We start from the raw sequence: 17,275 nt of genomic DNA on the forward strand, positions 1-17,275 counted from the left end.
CCTAGGTAGGTACACAAGATAGTCACCTACACTGCGAATGTCAAGAAGCCCATTCCTTAATATGACCTACGAGAGCTAGGACACCGGGGCATCATTCGACAATGGGTGCGGAACTTAGTCTCCCTAACTCGAGAACGCGCCTCCCACCGACATCTACAAGAAAGCATTTGCTAACCCTTTGGTTAGTATCGAGGCAACATCACTGGATACATAACATCCTATCGCCTAGTACGCCTACGAAGCAAAAGAAAAGGTAGCTGGGCCGTCATAGGAAAATATATTGTCTCATCAAGCACGATCAAGCAGTCATCAGTAATCACATCACAAGTCAAGAACACAACTCATAGTCATCGTATCGTATTGCAGTAGGCAAGGGGAAGCTATAGCAAAGACCCATACCGAGCATCAACAGCCGTGACTCCCATATCAGCATGCTTCCCGCATTCGTCCCAATGCAAACCTCCCCCACATGCTAGTAGTGTACACGCCGAAGCGGACGTGCGTATCAACGTACGCACGAAATGCAAATTGTGAATTAAGTAAAGTGAGGAAGTAGGCGTTTTTCATCGTGATCTGATTCGAAGACGAGAAAAGTTGAAGTCGTTTTCCAGGAGCCCGTAGGCATTTGGATTAAAGTCTGGGTCATCATGTCGTTGTAAAAGTCGGTTGAAGTAGTGGACCTTGGATAGCGAGGTCCGATCAATGGGTATCAAGTGTAGAAGAGGTGGTGTAGTCGTAAGACAGATCGAATGATGCAGAGATGAATTGTCTGCGTCAATGCTAGCCTGGGGCGAGAGATCGTAAATAGTGAATGTCGAAAGTCCGAAATGACTAGCCGTAAAAAGGTGTTGGTATGTAAGTAGGACGATTAGCCGAGGCAGTAACACCAATCAAAGCCAAGGCATCCAATGAATGGTATCTATGCGTCTTCCTCGACGTCCTCGAAGTCCTTGCTCCCGTCCTCCTCCTAGAAGAACGTGGGCTTCGTAAGAACACGGTATTCCACATAGTCCTCGCCGTCAATGTTGATAATCGTTCCTTGGCTGACCAGTCGATCCTTGAAAGGTCCGTTGGCCTTTCGCTCGTACTTGACGCCTTGGTGCATCATGACATCTCCACTAGAACCGTTGATGGGTCCGTTCACAGGTCCATTGACAGGCCCATTGACAAGTCCACCGACAGTTCCATTGATAGGACCCTTGCGCATGCTTTCCTGAGCACGCCAAACGTGGTCCATTCTCTGCACGTTGTCGTGGAAATCGCGATGGGGATCATGCATGTTAGGGTTGAACCCGGGATTCGCGACGGCGTTACGATTAGCCTGGTGGCGATCAGTGCGCAACTGTACGGCTTCCATCCTAGCCACCTCGCGGTTTGCGAATCCTTGAACGCGCTCAATGGGGTCAATACTAGGGGGCCGACTAATCTGACCAGCTTGACGAATATCAACTTCGGGGAGGGCAAGACGGGATTGCTGAGGAATCTCAGCGCCTCGAGGCGCAACCTCTCGTCGGGAGTGTCGCAATTCAGGGCTCTCGCGAACTTCCTCGTGTACGCTACCGGCTTGCGAATTGACATTCGACTGATTAGAGCGTGTGTTGGCGATGGCTTTACCACCAGGACTGTTTAATCCCAATTGTGCTACTCGAATTTGTGCTTGATGCACCGCCTGAGTCTCATTTGCTACCTTTTCAGCCGGGATCTCACCAGCATCAATCTGGGTCTGTCGGATGCGAACATATTCCTTGATCTCCGCTCTCGTCAGATCCTTCAGATGCTCCAAAAATATGACTTCGTCATAAGATATCCACAAAGCGCCTGCTCCAGTAGGGAAACTATCCTCCATGAAGCGACCATCCTTGGTCTCCTTAACGAGCTTGACTCGGAACATATCGTTAGCGCCGAGGATGCCGAATACAGCATGCTTATCGTCATCGTCTTTCGAGGGTGACTTGCTCCAAACTCCAACAAGAATGCGCGTAGGCTTGCGCGGGGGTGGCTGGATCTCCGCCTGCGGCTGAGGTTCCCCAGGGCCAGGTTCAGAACGATCAACTCTATCAGCTACAACCAGTTCGTTGCGTTCCTGGCGCTCGATCCGACCACTACGCTCTTGACGTTCTGGTCTATCTGTACGTTCGGGACGGTCCGCAACAGTGCCGACGGCGCTGCCATAACGACGACGCTTCGGCTCTGAACGGCTACCCTGCGCGTGATCCGGCAGCTCTCGTCCCCAAGCTATGGAAGGTGGTTGCGCTGTTTCCGCAGGTGGGTTAAGCGTAAGACGATGCTGAGCTTCTCGAATAGCTGCGATATCAGCTTCTTCTGTACGTGTTCTGATTGTCTCGGCACGTGCTCTGACGTATTCCTTGATGACGTTGTGATCGTGGCCAACAAGGTGCTCGAGGAACACGATACGCTCGAACGTTACCCAGCTACCACCAGGGCCAGGAGGGATTGGAAAGAGTCGAGTGTTGATGGTCTCGCCATTGAGGTTCATGTTCCTTATGCGTGTCCTCAAACGGTCCCTGACGTCGATGAACCCAATCACCATGTGCTTTCCCTTCTCATCGGGAACCGGAGAGTCACGCCAATAACCAAGGGGGACGTGCTTGTTCTCATCTTCGAACTTCTGACGATCTCGTCTGCTCTTGCTTACGCTAGTATCGGTATCATAAACAGTGTCCTTGGCCTGTGCTGTGACATCCTTGGATCCATCGTAGTCGTTTTCAAGAGCACGTTTGCGCTTGGAGTCACGTCTAGCCTCACGTCTGGGTGGATGTAGTACCGGTTCATCGTCTTCGTCAGCGTCGGTCATAGCCACATCTTCTCGTACTGAAGCAGCTCGACGTGCAGGAGACTTGACACCATTCGCACGAGTTCCCACAATGATTTCGTCACCCAGTACGTCGGGGTTGACACTAGAAACCGAACTAGTATCGGGAGGCGAAGTCAATTTATCATCGTTGGCTGTATCATCAGCTGCGTCGTTGATCTGTGCGTCTCTTGCAGGAGATGCGACTTGTTTTGGTTCAACAGAACCGTTGCCCCTAGGAATCATATTAGTAAATATATCTTGCAAGAAAGCTCCAGAGATAGCATGTGAAGATAAGTACAGTGAAAGCTTTGGAGCGCGTGAGGATCGGTCGCGCCTAGGCAGACGAGGCTGAAGAAACAGAGGCATCGTCGACTAGCGCGCTTCAGCACGTCACACGTATGATCTCGTAGATGAGATTGAATGAAGAGGAATTTACTATCAATAAGATAGGAAATTCAACGAAGATGTGCCCAACTTTAGGAAACGTGGCAATTAGGAGGGTGGATGAGTAGTAGATGGTGAAGTGTATGTCAAATTTCAGTGGTAGGTTGTAGAATTAAAGTAGGGACGAAACTAGATGAGGCGATGGAAGAGAACTGGGAAGGAGGAAAAACAAGAGTGCTTACTTTTCACCAGAAGTAGCTTCTACTGCCTTTTGGTCGTTGACATCAGTAGGAACCAGCTTACGCTGGTCGTCGTCTTGATTATCCATGGCGGGTATGGACCTCGTAACGTCTGCCAAGGGCAGGTATAACTTAATGTTTGTCGGCGATGTATAGTAAATAGGAAGCACCTATTGATGTCGTTAATAAACAGGTTACGATGATAAGTTGTAAAGAGAAAAAAAGACGACAATAGCGGCGACGTGGATATTCCGAAGAAAAAAAAGCCAGACGCCGGTAGAACTAAGCACGGGAAAGAGCCTCTCACGAAAAGAATTAAGCGTCGGCGATAGAAAAAGCATTTTGATCACTAACCCGATATTATATTGATGGAGCTCGATGAAAAGAATATTCACTTGAATGTGAACTTCACCGTGGAATCGTATTTATGTTAGGCGAAGGTGTAGTAGAATAAGGAATAATGAAAGAAAAGAAAAAGAAACTCACTCTTCAAGCTTGGCATGAGATTCTTCGAAGCAGACGCGTAAGTTCAATGAGAACTGAAGCTTGAGACAAGACGCGTAAAGTAGGGAAATTTGTGCTTTTCTCCAGTGGATAGAGGAATTTGTAAAGTTGGCATAAATTGGCAATGATTGCAATTGATGCCAGGTGAGAATATGTAGATAGACTAGGCAAGATACAGTGGTAGAGTGTAGTGAAGTTAATGTGGAGAAAAGTTGATGATAAGTCAGAGCGGTGGTAGGAGAGAGACTAGTCCTCGATATAGAGTTAGCATCGGGATGTAATAGGTAACGGTAACATAGGTAATTAGAGAAGGTCAAAGGTCGAAGTATTGACCACAGATGACGGAGGAGTGACTCAAGAGGAGGTATCTAGGTATCTTCGTATCTTGATACCTCAAGTCCAGTTTCGTCGTTACCTACCTGTACCTAGTAGGCAGCGACAGGTTTGAAGTAAGAAGTAGAATGAAATTAATTGATGACAGGTTGTTGAGTTGCCGAGACCATACGATCCAATTGGCTCGTGGATTATTATGTCGGAAAAGGGCATAGGTAGCGGAGAAAATAGAACGAGTAGTTTCGCAGAACTTACCGAAACAGGGTCTTGGTTGATGGAATTGGGAATTGGCTGATGATGAGGGTGTCAAGAAACCAAATTATTATACCAAGTCTGAGATATACTGAGTAGCCTTGGATTCGACCAAGTTGGCAAAAACAAGGTGACCAAGGATAGAGGATAGAAGAAGACAGAAAAAAGTTGAAGGTGGAAAAAGGTTAAAGGTGGGAAAAAAGAGGGTATTGTGAGAACTATCCGGCAAAAGTAAGCGTAGAAGGGTGTTGTCAATTAAAACGTTGTCTGACCCAAGGGAAACCCGAGCAGGGGGTTTAATATTGTGCAATACAGCAATTTTCTCAACTAAGGCCCGACTAGGGGTAGAACAAGTCGAATTTTCGATAAACCTGATTGGCCGGGCAGCTTCGAATACTTCATTACCAGCCTTAGCTAATAGGCAATTGCGCTATTGCGCTATCGATAGAATAATAAGTCGTGCTGCTCCTTCCAAAACTCCAAACTCCAGACCGACGTACTCCTAAGTACTTCGTAGACGACTTATCATGTAATCATGCCTGTAATCAACCTGGAGAATACCGCGAAGCAACGCAACGCAACCTACCTAGGCGCCGCAGATAGGAATATTCATATGAGCTTACATATATTATTACTACGACCAACTATATTATCCATCGCCTATATGACCTGGTACTTATTACTGAGGTAGGCTGTGACCTATAAGAGGTACATAATGCTAATTATACTCGTACCTAGATGTTCCGCTCATTGGCATATTCGGACTGTAACCTAGCCGCATCGACATCGCCCATTCATTCTTATCAAGTAGAAAGCAGTCGAGAGCTTGTCTCGCTCTATACTTAGCGTTCTCTCGGCTTGGTTTGACTAGACTGGACTAGATCGAAACGGCATGTGGCTGGCTGGTTCTGATTGGCGTTGCTTTGCATTGTGTAACACGTATCTATGAGTAGAAATATCAATCCTACTTAAATCCCACCTCACCTACCAATCCGTTGCATAGGAGGATCAAGGAGAAATATATCGAAAACCAATTATATCAAATGTATTAATTCGGGCATTGAGTTGGACGAAAATGTCGCAGCGAACAAAAATCGGTGATGAGCAGGCTAGGGCTACGCGACAATCAACTAACCACCACACCGAAAATCCTTTGGACCTTAGGATATTTGCATATGATGTTCTTTTATAATTCGGAAATAAAATTAGGTAGAATGGGTAGTTGCCTACTTCTACTCCCAACCACAATTTGTTTTACTTGGGGAAGTTGTACCTGAGAGGTTGGCTGAGTCATGGTGTTGGACTTTTTTAAGTTGCGCGCGTTGCGGCGCAAGGGCGTTTGCCGTTACCTCCAGTCTACGGTTAACAATAACTCTACTAGCAGCTAACATTGAAAATCATGACACCCAACTAATAATATTCATCCATCTATATATCTGTCTAGATATACACCAATCCTTAGGTGCGTAAGTTTAAGAATAGTCCGTTTCACATGTACTTATTCGAGGTCGATGTTGCGCTTATCTCCAACATCTCCAACACACGCACGCATGAATAGAAGAGAATAGAAAAATGGGTCAGAAATTAGCCCGTAGCAATAATAGACGTTTTTAGTAATTATAGCGTTGATGTCCATTTAGCCCCGGCCGAGACCATTGACATGTCTAGTATGTTTATAGACACAGCAGAGAATGGTAGCAATTGGCCCCATGTCACCACATACAGACATAGCAGAGATGACATGTTTAAAAACTCCCTAAGGTTGGGGAGTGGTAATTATGAATTGGTTGTGCACGAATTCGGTCAGTACCTAGACACTAAAAACTTTTATCGTCAATTCCCAAGTGTCAAGTTAAATGGCGGTGGGGCATCGCAGAAAGTTTGAAAGTTGGCGAATGATACTAGTAATAGCAGTAGTAGGTGCAGAGTGCAGAGAAGTCATGAAAAATGCAACGTGGACACAGTTGAACAATGCATGGCTAAACTAGACTTTCTATCCCTCTCAGTAATCGAGGTGTCTGATAGGGTACGATGATATACCTGGAGCACTAGATCTTACGCCATCATGTCATCACCCAATTCTTTGCTGATAAAACATTGCCATAACTATCGACGATTACGTGCTCGTGTGACGAGGTCCGGTTGATCTGGTTGATGAGTGAAGTCGAATAAGTTGATTGAATCGAGTAATGAAGAAAATGAGTCTTCTTCGGTCTAGCCGAGAGGGACACAGCAGACAAGGTATCAAGGTGTCGCCAGCAGATAATAATTTAAAACTCAATAACCCCTCCCAAACTGCCTAAAAGCCTGCCAATTGCCTTGCGGTAGCATTATGCTCTCGGTGATATTCGCACGATAAACTTGTCCGGGTTTCGTACAGATAATTCGAGGCGAACAATGAAACAATAACAAATCCAACAGAATATTCTAAGCAACGACTGCAATTATGATTGACTGGTAAAGGTAAGCTCCTTTTTCTCACTCTCTTCGCATGTGACTTGTAATTGATGAGTGATAAGGAGAATTGAGAAGGAAAGCCAAGACTTCCTCACCCCTGCAGCTGCCCTATTAAACCTGGTTGAACTTACCAGTCTGCCAGTCCGGAAGATGTACCTAGGTACCTACAACTGTCCGGATCATGTGATTACTCCTATAGATCTTATTCTCTTCTAACACTGTTGCGCGACTCACGTGCCGTCTTGCTAGATCCCATACCCGATACAATACAACTCTATGGTATGATGACCTCCGACGATAAGTCGTCGATGTAACTTATCAGGCACCGAGAAGATCAGAGAAAGGTGGACATGTTACTGTAGCACCGGAACCCATTGTACAACTTTCGTCTCGTGTCCCAGCAGGCGAGACAGGATAGACACATCCCTACCGACACGACCGTACCACCACGACCCAACCCGCAAACCTGTAACAGTTTGATAAACAGTTTTCTTCTCTTCGATATTATCGGTCCGTGTGGCTCCAATTAATACACGTTCGTCATACCTCTGCAGCTGTGTCACCGGTCCATTAGGGGAAACTTGTTGCGGGACTCGAGAGAAGAGCCATTTTCTCTCTTCGCTTCGTGCTCCACCTCAATTTCCCCCCCACGCTCGTGGAATTGCCCGGAGTTTAGGTTTACTTAAGGTAAATGGGTAACTACATATGTTCGCATGCTTATTAGCCAGCAAACACATCTGAATACGAACATACGACTCAAGCAAGATTTTATCTCGGATGCCGTATTCGTCTTGTCTCAGATCGATAAGTGCGAGAACACTTTACTCTGAGAATGGACCAGCCACCAGCAATACCATCTAGTCCGGCCATATTGATGTTAGAGGAAGGATATTGAATCATGATGAATTGGCTACCTAGGCGTTATTACCTTGGTGAGAGGCGGGAAGGAATACATCCTGGACTTGGTAGCTCAATTCCACAGAAAAGAGCATGTAAAAATAGGCCTCGTTCATCCGTCTTCGTCACAATTGAGTTTATTCGAGGAACGTAAGTCAATGCGGCTAGACGCTTCAATGTTGAGACCATCAACTGAACCTCTTCCGCTGTTAGTTAGCAGTTCTGTGACCCAAGATCTCAAGATTTTCGAATGCCGGGTTAACAGCATGCACGCGGTCCATCGAATCTTGAGAGTCTCGGATATCTCTGAGGATTCAGACTACTAGATCATGCGTATAAACCTCGTTCATGAGAGAGGATCTCAATAGTCGTAGTCGTCGCGTGCTTTCAAGAAGCAATTCCTTGCCGCTTGACTCACCATCAACCTCATCCACCCCTCCCCCTCCCTCGTCCCCTCCCACCCCGTCCGCCCCTCCCACTCCTACCCCCTCTCTTCCCCTTCCCGCCTCCCGCCGCCCCGCTCCCGAAGCCCTCGTACAGCCTCTCCCGCGCGAACGCCATCTCGCCAAACCTGACATAACTAATCAACCCCCTATCCACGACCGCGATAACCGCGTTGCGCCACGCGTGCTTCAGGCGCTTATACATCAAGCCCTGATTATTCCCATTACCTTTCCCTTTCTGACCCTGTTTCTGATTCGGTGACTCTTCCGGCGGATCCCACGGCGTCCTCACCTCCAGCAGCGCGGTAAGCTGCTCCAGCGTTGGCACGGACGAGGCGCGCGCGTCCGCGACGGCGATCCGGAAATCCGGCGCCGGCGGCTTCGTCTTCGGGAACGACGTGCTGCTCTTCCAGACGTGGTAGTGTATGTTGAACGGCTCTTCCGGCTTCGTTGGCGTGTCCGCTTTGGGCTGCGGCGTAGGCTCGTGGCGCGGGATCAGCGCGAGCTGTGCGAAGATCGGGGTGTACGAGCGGTACAGGCCTGGCTTGACGAGGGGTCCGAAGGGGGGTGGGTTGGTCTGCGAGGATATGTATGTGGTGGGGAGGAGGGAGATGAGCCATTGCCATAGGTTTTGGGAAGGTTTGGCGGGGAGGGGTGGTGGGAGGGGCATGTGTGTGGCGCGCATGATCTTGTAACCTGTTCGCCGGAGGTTGGCGTAGACTTGGTACTTCTCGAGGCTGACTTTGCCCCTTTCGCCGTCGTAGCCGATGAGGAGGGCATATGCTGCTTGTAGACTAAGCGGCACACCTAACTCGTAGTCCTCAAATTCCTTAGTCTCTTCTCCAGCTTCGCTCTGCCCATCTTTCTTCGCCGGAAACACATCCTCGATGCCCCTCGCCGGCCACCACAGATCCAGAGACCCCCTCTCAACAAGGTACAGCGCCTCCTCCGGCAACAACCACGTCTTCAACCACCCAGGCGTACCCTTATACCCCTCAATCCCCGTAACAACCCTCCCCACGCTCTGACTCAACGGACCCTTAATCTCCTCCTCCACAACCACAACCCTCTCCCTCGCAAACAGACCCGCGCCCTTTACCCCCTCCACCTCCACCTCCCCCTCCTCCGCACCATCCGGCGCACCAGCCCACTTATCGGGGAAATACCACCCGCGGTTCCAGTCCTTCGGCTTATGCGAGCGCGTGTAGCTCAGCACGTCGCGCATGGCGTCGCGGCTGGCCTCGAGGGCGCCGGCCTGCGCCCGCGTGCCGTGCGCCTCGAAGTCCTTCTCCCCGCGCCGCAGCGTCTTGCCCGACGCCCCCTTCTTGTCGAACAGCGACGCGAACAGCCGGAAGTCCTGCGTCTCGTCCGCGAGCGCGTCTTCCAGCGACGGGGCCTCGCCCTCCTCCTCGCCCGCCATCGTTGCGAGCGCAGAGGCGGATGAGGGGGTGGGGTCTTCGTCGTCGAAGGGCATTTTTTAGAGATAGTGAGGGTGAATAAAGAGGTGGTATTATTTGCCAGGGCTTGTTGATTTACGTTGAGATGTTAGAGTTTCTGTGATAGTGTGGGCATGAGAGTCACATGTCGAGGTTGAAATATTTTCTACTCATGAGCTTTAAGTCCACCACGATATTATGTAAGAAGCCAGCCAATGTGCTTGGATGTATTGAAATCCTCGTTCTGCAAGTTTGAATTCGATTCAAATCGCGATCATAAACTCGCCGTTGTGTTGGATTTGTCAAACCACATTTTGTCGAATATCAAAGTCTGAGTTGAGTAAACTCACTTTGATGTATTTCGTACATTGAATGTTCAAGGTTGTATTAGGGAGGACCCACTCACACTCGCACCTGCACCTAAATTTGCACAGCTCAGCCCCCACCTAACCTAGACCAATCTAGCGACCAATCAGCATTGTTTCGCAAAGAAACTTTTGCTTTATAGATACCACTAAGAGGTGTTTTTCCAACAATTACAAATGGGAGTTTGGCCGAGTGGTTAAGGCGTTGTGTTTAGGACCTCTATGACTCTTCAATCTTGAAGTCCATGGAACATCTGACCCGCAATGGGAAACCGCGCAGGTTCGAATCCTGCAGCTCTCATCACATTTCTCTTTTGCTATTTATGATAAATGGCATTTTCCTTTTTTCTCGCTGGAAACTTCCTGTTTCTGTTTGCCGACAGAATATTTCGAGATGTAAAACATTGTTTTCTCTTTTTTACGCTTCAACCTGATTTGAGAGGGAAGGCGGGGTAAATTCGATATTGTCGATCTAATACCGTATTTACACATACATCGAATGGAGGGATGCAGACATAATTCCCCAAGACAAATAACGTCAATAATTTTGGCATTGACTAACGCGTAAGCTATTTGCCAAGTTGCTTTGCTCAAGCAGCCTCGATCAAAATTTCCAATCGCCTGCGCAATGAATGGTATCAACAACATACGCGAAGCCCTTTGTGGCTTTTAGAATGCCTCGTCATTCTCTCTTCCTAGTCATATCTGTGCGCCCCCCAATGCAGATTTCATCACAAATGCAAATATATACGTACACGCAATTGCGATTCCAACTATTCATTCCAACTATCCTAAGACCTGCAGATTATGGCAGTCCCTTAGATAGGAAACTTGGCAGCAACACGAGACATGCTTCGCTTTTTTGCTCATCATTTCTCTGTTGGCATGTCCGGGTTTCGAAAAAAAACGTAATCCATCAGCGAGTAACACATGGAAGTGCTTCCAAGCTCGGTAGCTGAAGGAGAGAAATGCAGTCGAGAATGCCTCAGCGGCTGGACTCTCCTTAAACACCCGGAATCCGATGCGTTGTATCCCGTTCTTCGGTCTCGTGCCGTCCTCAGGGAATATTCATATCCGTAACGCCGTAAAGTCTGTCGCGGTGGCATATGCCTACCAAACGTGCAGAGCCATTTCCAACCATATTCACAGACCCTAGAACTCCAATGCTTGCATCCTGTCCCTGAAAATTTCCATCATTATGATTATAGAAAAGAAGTCCACCAAAGCAATGTCTACCCCTCCATGCAGCCCATTGGGAGAAGGGAAAATGTCTTACATGGTTACATTAGCTAGTAAGGCGTAGGGCTGTGTGAATCTCGAAAATATTTACTCCCCTTGACAAGTGAAGAATATGATCGGATAGTTTCATTTCCGTGTACCAGTTTTATATGTTGCTCCTAGGTAGTAGCGCTTCAACTCTCGTTCGTACTTAGATCGGCCTAATACGTCGAACAATAAATTGCGATCTCTCGGGTCCATGTAAGCTTTGGCGTAAAAGAATCTCTCCTCAACTGTCCCTTGAGCCAGTGGAGCAGCTGGGCATGCGGAAACCTACAAGAGCGCACGCTGTCTGTTTCAATTCGGCTAGCCATGATGCCTCAAGTAAAACCGTATCGTGGCTGGTAGGTATACCGTTCCGCTCGTATAAATGAAAAACGCCGTTCATTCGATCAAGGGCTTCTTCTGTCCCCCCACTGTACATATTCCCAGTGTTGCCATAGCATTAGGGTCGCTAGCCAAAACAATGTTTCTCGCCGGTAGCATGGGATTATTCGGGTCAACGGAGGAGGCATCCTTTGCGGCTTGTTCGATAGCATCCATTTCTTCTTTACAGGCTTGGTGGTCGAGCGGGCAGATAACGATAGGTTGTCGCAGAGTTATATCGCGGGCTGAAGTTAACTGCGCCTGTAATTTGGAGTGTTAGCCCTTTCGCTATATCCTTCTAAACTTTAGTATAAATAATTTACCTTAATTGTTAGATAGAACTCGATCTTGTAGAGTGTAGATGTTGTGGTGAATGACGTGACTTCGTAATTCGGGAAGGCTGGTTGTCCCCTTCGAATGATCCCGTTCGCATCCCTCAGGTCCTTATGAGGAAATATGATCCCCATATTCGTCACGTAGCCTGCCTCAGGTAATTTCGCTCCGATGGTCTGAGTATATTTCTGCAACCTGTTGACCTTCTTGGTTGGTTCATCCCCTTCATGATTATACGTAATCTCTTCTTCGATCGCGAGCGTTATCTTCTGTATGGTAACTTTTCTCGCCTTCGCCATCCAGTCTAAATTCGGCGCGAGTTTGATGTACACCGTTATCGGGTCCATGGGTCCGTAGCTCCATCTCGGAAGTGAAATGCCGAGGGTAACGATATTATCTGTAGTCGCAACTTTGTGCTCTGGTCGATTGTACATTCCAAAGGTCGATAGGGTATCGTATCGCTGCAGGGGTACGGGGAATGCGTATCGATTCTGTACGCTCGGCCCTTGTTGGACGGTCACGACCAGTTCGTAGTACGTCTCTGCAGTTCTACTGGGAAGTTGTAACGATGCTGGCGGTATCCTTCTGTTTATCTCTTCTTGGCCTCGACCAAATGGGATGAACAAAACAAACGGTAGGTCCATCGCCACAACCTGTTCAGCATCTCTGCCCGTCGCGCACCGATATAACAAAAGTTCCTTCCCAACGACATCGGTAGTATCGCGTCGAGGTGTGCCGAGATGACGTTTCGCGACATTTTCGGCGGCAGGATGGATTGTTTCCCGCCTCTGTAGGCATATTCGCACTAAGGAGATGGCAACGGGTGCGGAATAACCCGTCGAGGGTCTGATCTCAACTTTTCCTTCGATGCGCGGCTACGTACGTAAGTTAGTCCGGGTAAGCAATTAATTAAAAACATCGCGCAAGTCTCTAGTCTTGGTAGTCGGCGCCGCAAACCCCACACATCGAAGAGGTGGAAACAAACAAACAATCAGGTGAAGAAGATGGAAGGGCGGAAGAAAGTTGCGAAACTCACCAATGTTGCCGAAATGCCGGGGTATCCAACCAGAAAACTGCTATTCGGAGGGCCAGAAACCCGAACGAAAGCTGATACTCGCTCTGCCATCTTTGCGCGCCTTATCCGGTTGGTGGTGTAATAGCCAGGAGAACAGCCAAAGGTTCAACTTTGGCTAAGCGCATCTAACCCTCGTCGACGGCTACGAGCCCACGCCTTCTTGCGAAATGCGATTGTCGTGATAATCCGGAATAGAATATGGCGGGCATTACATGTCAGATGCTAACCGTCGCAGTGGTGCTTTGTAGACTCGGCGATAAGGCAAATTTATGACCGAAATTATCGTCGTGCGAGGAAATGCCCAGATGGTGACTACAAGGTGCTGTTTTTCGAGGTTGAGGACGAGAGATTGCGGAGGCGGGACGGGACGTAACAATTGAACCTGAACTTGGGTTGCTAATGGAGACCAGGTGGCTGAGGTAAGGAAGCGCGAAGTTGGCTGGCGTTATAGGCAGGCAGCTGGGCAGGTAGGATGAATAGGTCGGCAAGGTAGACAAGGTAGGGTCACAGCCCGCCCGCTTTGACAAAGAGTCGGTCGGCGATTGATAGTAAAATCAAGCCGTGTACTATATTTCATGGATCTGCTTCCAAGGTTCCAAAGCTTCCAAGGGGGCAGGAAGTCGATTTCGAAGGTTGAAGTCGGTAGGTTTTTGCAGGTCCGCCGTTCGGGTTCCTAGAACCTATGGCCTACTATGTAGGTAACTTCAAAAGGCCGCTTACGCGCAGATAACGGTAGCCGAAAGAAGGTCAAAAGGTGCAATTCTCAGGTGTGTGGAGGGGGTCATTTAGGACATTTAGGTTATGGGCGACATCCGCTTGTGAAATCCGGGCAACGGGCAACGGGCAATATGTTAGTTACATTGGTGAATTGGTCCCTTTTCCTTTTCCTTTTCCTTTCCCTTTCCCTTTTCTCCCCCTTGTTTCTTACAAAAGACCGTCAACCCCACAAGTTGGTTGTCAGGTCGTCAGATCGTATGGTTGTATGGTTGTTGAGCAAGTCGGGGATTTCTTCCTCTCATTTAAAAATCGGGTAACAAGCTGAGAATGCCGGAAGGATAAATTCTTCCAGAGTTGGAAGTGTTAGAGCATTGAAAGGTGAGGAATCCGACAGATACCACCTGCCCTGGGGATTGAAGGTTTGGAAGCTGAATGGGGAAATTGGCAGCTTGTACATCCTGAAGTCCAAGAAACTTCTACCATCTGAATTACCTGGTATAATAACCAATAGACGACCGTTCCGAATCGGGCGGTTAGGTACTGTGGACAGTGTGGAGTTGGTACATACCTACAACGATAAGGTACATCCAAACTTTCAAAGTTTAGGGCAATAATTTAGGTACCCACCAACACCTGCCTTACCAGGCACCTCTTTTACCACATAGCAAATGAGTTGGATCGATTAAATATGGATTGCTTGTTCCTTCTTGACTTGTGCAGATCCTATCACATAGCCGTTCATCCCTTTCAACTCTCTTACTTAAAAAAAAGAGGTATTCATATTACATAGTGCACAGCGTGTATATTTCTAGAGTTTAGGCAATCCTGGTACCAATGACGACAGGTTCAAGCAGCGACCCTACCTGTGCCTGCCCTACCAGTACAGTACCAAGAATCTAGGACTTTTAGTCTAGCACTTGAGCTCAACATCATGGTGCCATTGATAACCAATACCGCTAGGGTTACTAGGATTTGTCATTACAACTGTACATAGCAGAACCTTGAATCTACCGAATAAACAGCATTAGACGGTACACGGTGTACCTTATTGATGCTGCCAGTCATTCGATTGAAGCTTTTCTAGACTTGTTACTATTTACCTCGGCAACTGGTCGATAAGCAACACTCAGGTACACAACAAAATAACTTAGTAATGAGAAAAGGGGTAAGATATTACGCACGGTCATACAAAAATGTAACTTTGGATGAGTGCGACAGAATTCCCCTCGCGTGGAAGTATTCTCAGAAAGGTCTACGCATGTATAGAAGGGTTCTTTAGGTTGGGGGCCAAAGTAGGAGCTTGAACCTGGCAACCTGGATGAGGCTGACGATCCTGAACACCACCCCTGCTTGGTTTCTGCAATTGTCGTCTCATTGCCGTACCTTGCTCGTATATTAGGACAAAGGACATGCTGAGTTTGGTTGATTTCCTATTATTTGAATTAGCTGGCATTAGAAGTATCTAGGTAGATATTTGCATAGTATTTGACAGCTTTATGGTAAGTGCATATATATTCCATGGTTTATAAAAACTAGAAGCTAAAAGATGGCCATTCTGACGAAGCAGCCAACGACAACATACAAGTACTAAACTCTCGTCAAAACTACCCAGAATTTGTAAACCCTTCAACATTAGCTGTGTCTAGTGCTTACAGTGAATAGACGATACGGGATGAATCCTACCAATACGCTGCGAGCTGCATGCGCCATTGCCGCCTAGCGATGCAACCCTCTCTTCGAACACAGTTGAAGAATGTGTCCCTGGGAAACAGTGAGGATGATTCGCAGACGTTGTTCCCACGTGTCTCTCACCCTCGGAGTTCCTTTGTATGCATTTTCTGTGCTAGGCATGTAGAGATTGCGTGTAAGAAATAGCGAAAAGGTACTTCGTCCGTTTGTACGACGAAAGCCATTGATGGGCCAATAAATGCAACCCCCATGCGATTTACACTATTCTACATCGTCACTGCTACTACAGAATACCTAGCAGCCCTAACCAAGCCCCTGTCCAATCAATTAGGGCGGTAATAAGCCCCGCATCGGCCCCTGGATTCTGCTCGATTTAGTCTCCTTCATTCTCCACTCTAGCACTGTGACCCCATAATTCCAAGGTTGTTTTATCATTTATCGTTTATCGTCAACCCTGAACCGCCAACTTTTTTTGAACTTCCAACATCAAGTCAACGCGAAGTTCGCTCGTCGCGTTCCCACATGCCTGCCCCCAGCATAGGACAACATGTCCGTCACTTTACATACCACGCAAGGCGATCTCAAGATTGAAGTCTTCTGCGAGAGCGTGCCTAAGACGGCGGAGGTATGTTTAATCCACCTTCCACTTGTTGAGAAACCTGAGAAACTAACTACGCCATAGAATTTCTTAGCCCTCTGCGCGTCGAATTACTATGACCAATCTCCAATTCACCGCCTGATCCCAGGCTTCATGGCACAGACAGGTGGTCCCGCAAATCCATCCCCAGATAATCCAAAAGGCGGTCGATCCATATGGGGCGGTACCTTCGAGGACGAGATCCGGCCAGCCCTCAAACATAATGCGCGAGGCATCGTATCTATGGCGAACAAAGGCCCGGAAACCAATGGCTCGCAGTTCTTCGTCATATTCGACAAGGCGCCGCATCTAGACGGTCTCAATACCGTGTTTGGCAAGCTTATTGGAGACAACAGCCTCGTTACGTTGGCCAAACTAGAGGCGCTCGAGGTAGACAAGAAGAATCGGCCCAAGGAGAAGGTGTTTATCGAGAAAGTTACTGTGCACGCCAACCCGCTCGCAGGATGAGCACCAAAACTCATGCCTCTCCGATACTGCATGAGAACTCGAACAAAGAGTCCAGCGCCATCAAGTCATCGAAGGCCTCTGAATATTATGTTCGAGAAGCGCCAGTCATACGGGGAAGTCAACCAAGACGATAGAGCATCCAGCTTTACCTCTGCCGCTACTCGCCCATTGTCATTCCGAAGCCTGGCAGCTCATGAAGTAGGCTCTCTAATCACATTGGCTCATGTATGAACCACGTGCTTCACGTCGGATTAAAAGCCTGTTCATTCAGACATATACTTTGTGGAGTGACATTCCAACAGAGCTTCACCCAGTTAGCGCACTCGACATTGCCTAACCATAGATCGGGTTAGGGGATAAAGATGCGAAGTATCGTTGGCCAACACAAGTCCTAATAAGAGATTCTAAAGTGTATCTCCGGCGCTTATTTGAACCTACCTACCGAATGGATATATATATCTTCGGTCTGCAGTGCTGAGAAATTGTAGGGACTCTCGAGTCGCACTTGAAAAGTACTATTGCTAGCTATCTCGAAGAGTGGCAGAGAACTAGATAAACAACGTTAGCTACAGTGGCTATTTGCGATG

The 17,275-nt window shown here is 47.9% G+C and overlaps 4 protein-coding genes and 1 non-coding gene across 5 annotated transcripts; 2 read left to right on the forward strand and 3 right to left on the reverse strand.

Annotated features, from left to right (window-relative positions):
- Window positions 1-341: 341 nt before the first annotated feature.
- F4807DRAFT_408137 (uncharacterized protein) lies at window positions 342-3,863 on the reverse strand. The gene is made up of 3 exons (XM_047996416.1): window positions 3,793-3,863; window positions 3,442-3,608; window positions 342-3,047 (listed from the first exon to the last, which is right to left on the reverse strand). The coding sequence occupies exons 2-3, from the start codon at window positions 3,525-3,527 to the stop codon at window positions 968-970; spliced, it is 2,166 nt and encodes a 721-aa protein (XP_047858968.1). The 5' UTR covers window positions 3,528-3,608; window positions 3,793-3,863; the 3' UTR covers window positions 342-967.
- A 4,444-nt stretch (window positions 3,864-8,307) lies between these two features.
- F4807DRAFT_468335 (tRNA-splicing endonuclease subunit sen54 N-term-domain-containing protein) lies at window positions 8,308-10,136 on the reverse strand (the record flags this gene model as incomplete). The annotated part of the gene is made up of 1 exon (XM_048002594.1): window positions 8,308-10,136. The coding sequence occupies exon 1, from the start codon at window positions 9,796-9,798 to the stop codon at window positions 8,308-8,310; it is 1,491 nt and encodes a 496-aa protein (XP_047858969.1). The 5' UTR covers window positions 9,799-10,136.
- A 168-nt stretch (window positions 10,137-10,304) lies between these two features.
- On the forward strand, window positions 10,305-10,426 carry F4807DRAFT_t13. Its single transcript has one exon. It is a non-coding gene; the product is annotated as a tRNA-Leu (tRNA).
- A 1,083-nt stretch (window positions 10,427-11,509) lies between these two features.
- Window positions 11,510-13,626, reverse strand: F4807DRAFT_128767 (arrestin domain-containing protein). The gene is made up of 3 exons (XM_047992955.1): window positions 13,139-13,626; window positions 12,093-12,977; window positions 11,510-12,030 (listed from the first exon to the last, which is right to left on the reverse strand). Exons 1-3 carry the CDS (start codon window positions 13,226-13,228, stop codon window positions 11,788-11,790), a joined length of 1,218 nt encoding a protein of 405 aa, XP_047858970.1. The 5' UTR covers window positions 13,229-13,626; the 3' UTR covers window positions 11,510-11,787.
- A 2,313-nt stretch (window positions 13,627-15,939) lies between these two features.
- On the forward strand, window positions 15,940-17,204 carry F4807DRAFT_128815 (cyclophilin-like protein). The gene is made up of 2 exons (XM_047992956.1): window positions 15,940-16,208; window positions 16,266-17,204. The coding sequence occupies exons 1-2, from the start codon at window positions 16,131-16,133 to the stop codon at window positions 16,686-16,688; spliced, it is 501 nt and encodes a 166-aa protein (XP_047858971.1). The 5' UTR covers window positions 15,940-16,130; the 3' UTR covers window positions 16,689-17,204.
- The last annotated feature ends 71 nt before the right edge of the window (window positions 17,205-17,275 follow it).

Source organism: Annulohypoxylon truncatum, assembly GCF_022578515.1.
Source record: "Annulohypoxylon truncatum strain CBS 140777 unplaced genomic scaffold F4807scaffold_2, whole genome shotgun sequence".
Classification (NCBI taxonomy): domain Eukaryota; kingdom Fungi; phylum Ascomycota; class Sordariomycetes; order Xylariales; family Hypoxylaceae; genus Annulohypoxylon; species Annulohypoxylon truncatum.